This window comes from Salvia hispanica, chromosome 6 (assembly GCF_023119035.1).
Source record: "Salvia hispanica cultivar TCC Black 2014 chromosome 6, UniMelb_Shisp_WGS_1.0, whole genome shotgun sequence".
NCBI classification, from domain to species: Eukaryota; Viridiplantae; Streptophyta; class Magnoliopsida; order Lamiales; family Lamiaceae; genus Salvia; species Salvia hispanica.
This window is the reverse complement of record NC_062970.1, coordinates 38,174,243-38,178,873: the sequence shown is the minus strand read 5'-3', so window position 1 is coordinate 38,178,873 and position 4,631 is coordinate 38,174,243. Positions and strand designations below refer to the sequence as shown.

The window sequence follows — 4,631 nt, the reverse complement described above, 5'->3', positions numbered from 1 at the left end:
GTTGATCGTGAGTTGATGGGAAGGAATGAGAGAGAGAGTGAGTAGGCGGAAGGTTTATGAAAATCCCGCTTAATTAGTGGACCTTCCATTTCGGAACACGTTACAGGCTTAATGTTTTTACTCTTATACCCTCATAATGCACATATTTGTAGACATAATGCATAACGGGTTCAGATTTAACCTTTTAATCTAGATCGTCCATTCAATCAATCCAATGGTTGATATTAAGAAGGAAATAGATCAAAACTAGTATGTCCTTAAATCAAGAATTGCAGCCCAAATCCTGGCCCTAGGATTAGATGATCTAATGGTCAATAATTAATCACAAACACGGAAGGTCATAGTTGAGCAGTTTTAGGTCATATTATAAGATTTTTACTTAATGTCATGTTAAAGATATTTTCAGATCATGCTTTGTTAGCATGACCCAAAAATAGACTAACTATGACCTAAAAATGCTCTACGTATGACTTTGTTCTGTGTTTCTGTATTTAAATCTAGTTTCCATAGATCAAAACCCTATATATATATAGGGATGTATTCAAATCCTTTTCATATCTTTTGTCCTTTTTCCTTCTTAATCCTAGCCCCACGATTTTGTCATCTGACGGTTAGATTAATGCCACGTGTCATTTAATAATGCACATTTTCATTCTAATAATGCACAACGGCTAATAATGTAACATTATAGACTAATAATGCACATTTTCATTCTAATAATGCACAACGGCTAATAATGTAACATTATAGACTAATAATGCACATTTTCATTCTAATAATGCACAGCGGCTAATAATGCAACATTATAGACTAATAATGCATTGATCACAACCATCCAATTCAAGGATCCAAGGGCTGAGATTAAGAAGGAAATAGGACACTTAGGGTGCAAAGGAGCCTAACGCACCCCTATATATATATATATATATATATATATATATGATTTTGATCGAAATAAGAATGAGTTTAAATAAAGAAATACAGGCCAAATGTGGCCCTTAGGATTTGGCGAGATCATCTTAAGATTATAATCTAATGGCTATATTAATTTCTGGAATATTATTATTTTAATCACTAATAATCCTATAAGGTTACTTATGTCAATATCATGTAATCGCCTGTTATGGAAATTCCTATAATGTTGCCTCTCACTAACAAATCATCCGCGTGAGTGATGAATTAACATTCCATAACTTTCAACTCCTTTATATCTTCCATTTCTTCAGACAATCTTCCATTAGACTTATTTTCATGGAGATTTATTATTCTTGAGCAATAAGTTTCCAGATTTCGTCGTTGAATCAATCTGTTCCAATTTACCCATAAGTTGACATGACCCAAATATTTGTTTAGTATGACCCAAAGTATGAATGTTGTTTCGGTTATTGTTTGTGTATTCTTCGGCCGTATTAATATTGGATTTTTTTAATATGTCAAAAACATGAGAATAATCATGTATTTTACTTTAGTTTGTTTGATATGAACATTTCGATCAGATTTGTATGATGCATTCAGGTACTCCTTAGTGTTATATAATGACCCGAATGTTGGTTTATTATGACACAAATTAACCATACGATGCTGTGACCCAAATATTCATTTATTATGACCAAAATATTCGTTTAGTATGACCCACAGAATGGATGATGTTTGAGTTATTGCTTGTATATTCTTCGGCCGTATTAAATAGAATTTTTTTAATATGTCAAAAACATGAGAATAGTCATGTATTTTACTTCAGTTTGTTTGATACGAACATTTCGATTAGATTTGTATGACGCATTTTGGTACTCTTTAGTGTTATATAATGACCGAATGTTGGTTTATTATGACACAAATAAACCATATGATGCCATGACCCAAATATTCATTTATAATGACCGAATGTATGAAGTAATTTTCATCATATGGTATTTCGACTACAAGAAACAAAAGGAAAACATTACAAGGTCATTTTAAGTGCTGTTTTACACAAACGACTAATATTTTATCTAGAAGGCCAACTTTAGTTGATTGTAAGTGCAGAATTGGGATCATCTTCAGCCGTTCCTTTTCCTTTTTCCCCTTCTGCACATATATTTTTATGTGGTGTTGTATCTGAAACATCAAATAAATTAGTGTATAACATTAACACAAACACAACATAAAAAATATGCTTTTTTTCATAGCAAGTTTCCCATATGTCTCCTATTATAAAAGCATATCCCATATCAATTCATGAGTTCTTCAAAAGTAGAGGTACAAAAGCTAAAAACATTTAACTTTTAACCTTGTTTTGGGTCATCAATACCATGTCTCAGTTCAGTCGAGTTTTGAGTGGTACTTTGACCTATTGCATATGAAAAAAACCACAATTAAATACCAAAGTTCCCAAAAAGAATCAAAACTACATTCATTCAAAACCCAGAAAATGTAGTCTAGCTTACATCCAACCTATTGAAGTTAAAATTTGGTCAGATTTGGTCAGATTTGGTTAGATTTCAGTCAATCAGTATACACAATCTTACTAACCTTTTCCGCCATGTGTCGCCGTTCCAGAAGAGCGTGTGTCGACCATTGCTGAAGAAGGCGCTAGGTTTATCGTCCTCGTTGATTTCAGAATCGTCAAGTGGGATTTGTTCTTCGTTGGTTTGAGAGAGTAGGGCTTTATCTCGTCGCCGATTTTGTAGGTTTTAGGGAAAATTAATCGAATTTTTGGTGAAATAGAGAGATGGACTGGCGTGTGGAGTAATGACTCCCATTTAATCTGCTCTTAAAAAACGGAACGATAGTTCTCTCTATTTTTCTATTCCTTTTTTACCCTTCATATGACACAAATCCTTCTTATTATACCCCAGAAGATTTGATGATGCAATCCAAATCGTGACCATCCATCTACAGATCTAACAGTCAATATATCGTCAGTGTTTTTATACTTAGGAACTTCTTTTGATAGATTATATATATATATATATATATATATATATATATATATATATAGGTTTGTGTTAAAATGACAACACCTCTTAAAGTAACACCATACCACCAATCCTAGCCAATTATTTGTATACATGGACGAATAATCAGCTGCCATGTGGCAATCATAAAAATTATTCAAGGGTAAATTTTCTTGGTAAATATTCTGTGTTGTTGTTATGCTCTTTGTGGACATTATGTTTCATTAACATTATTTTGTTGTGTTATGTTGGTGATTTATGCTCTGTTGACATGATTTATGTGTACTTGTTAAATATTCTGTTGACATAGTGTGTTTGAATTGGTGTATTCTAATTAAATTGGACATTTTGATCCTGGTAATTTGAAGCATGTTCTGATATTTTGGTTTACATAACTTATATCAATTGTCTAAGAATTTTACAAGAGTGCAGCCACGTCTTTAGATATAACTATAGGGGTAATTTTCTGATTTATGTGAAGCTACTTGAGAAATTAGCTCAATAATTCTTGACCGAGGAAATAAATGTTAGTCTTAGTGGATCAATGTTTGGTTGAATTTTCTTGAATGTAAAAGTCCATATGATATAACCATAATCAGAGTCCTTAACTTGACTTAAAAAAATCAGTTAGTTATTGGCTAAGCAAAAGACCATAAATACTTAGAAGGTTGAGAAACATGGTTGAGTTTTGGAATCTATGGATACTTTAGGTGTAGACTGTTTAACCCTTTTTTCTTAATCAGTTGTGAGCTTTCAAGGGAAAAGTATGGGTTATGAGCTCTTTGTTGACATTCTGTTTCATTAACATTATTTTGTTGTGTTATGTTGTTGATTTATGCTCTGTTGACATGACTTGAAAATCTGTTGACATGATTTATGTTCCTTGGTAAATATTCTGTGTTGTTGCCATGCTCTTTGTTCACTTTCTGTTTCATTAACATTATTTTGTTGTGTTATGTTGGTGATTTATGCTCTGTTGACATGATTTATGTGTACTTGTTAATTATTCTGTTGACATCGTGTGTTTCAATCGGTGTATTCTAATTAAACTGGACATTTTGATCCTGGTAATTTGAAGCTTGTTCTGATATTTTGGCTTACATAATTTATAACAATTGTCTAAGAATTTTACAAGAGTGCAGCCACCTCTTTAGAGATAACTATAGGGGTAATTTACGTAAGTCTTTTGATTTGCATTGACGTGACTTGAAAATTTGATGACATGATTTATGAATGGTGGAGGTAGTTTGGTTTGATTTTCATTAATATGATTTTTTTGTGTTATGTTGGTGATTTATGCTCTGTTGACATGACTTGAAAATCTGTTGACATGATTTATGTTAGTTGGTAAATATTCTGTGTTGTTGTTATGCTCTTTGTGGACATTCTGTTTCATTAACATTATTTTGTTGTGTTATGTTGGTGATTTATGCTCTGTTGACATGATTTATGTGTACTTGTTAATTATTCTGTTGACATCGTGTGTTTCAATCGGTGTATTCTAATTAAACTGGACATTTTGATCCTGGTAATTTGAAGCTTGTTCTGATATTTTGGCTTACATAACTTATAACAATTGTCTAAGAATTTTACAAGAGTGCAGCCACCTCTTTAGAGATAACTAAAGGTGTTATGTTGTTGATTTATGCTCTGTTGACATGACTTGAAAATCTGTTGACATGATTTATGTTAGTT

At 32.1% G+C, this 4,631-nt stretch overlaps 1 protein-coding gene across 1 annotated transcript in view; it reads left to right on the top strand.

Moving 5' to 3' along the window:
* LOC125192366 (CAP-Gly domain-containing linker protein 1-like) overlaps window positions 1-4,631 on the top strand; it is a 24,504-nt gene that overhangs the window by 11,639 nt on the left and 8,234 nt on the right. Inside the window, exon 19 of the mRNA XM_048089903.1 lies at window positions 2,406-2,412. Within this exon, the coding sequence (XP_047945860.1) occupies window positions 2,406-2,412 (7 nt within the window). The remainder of the gene's footprint in view (window positions 1-2,405; window positions 2,413-4,631) is intronic.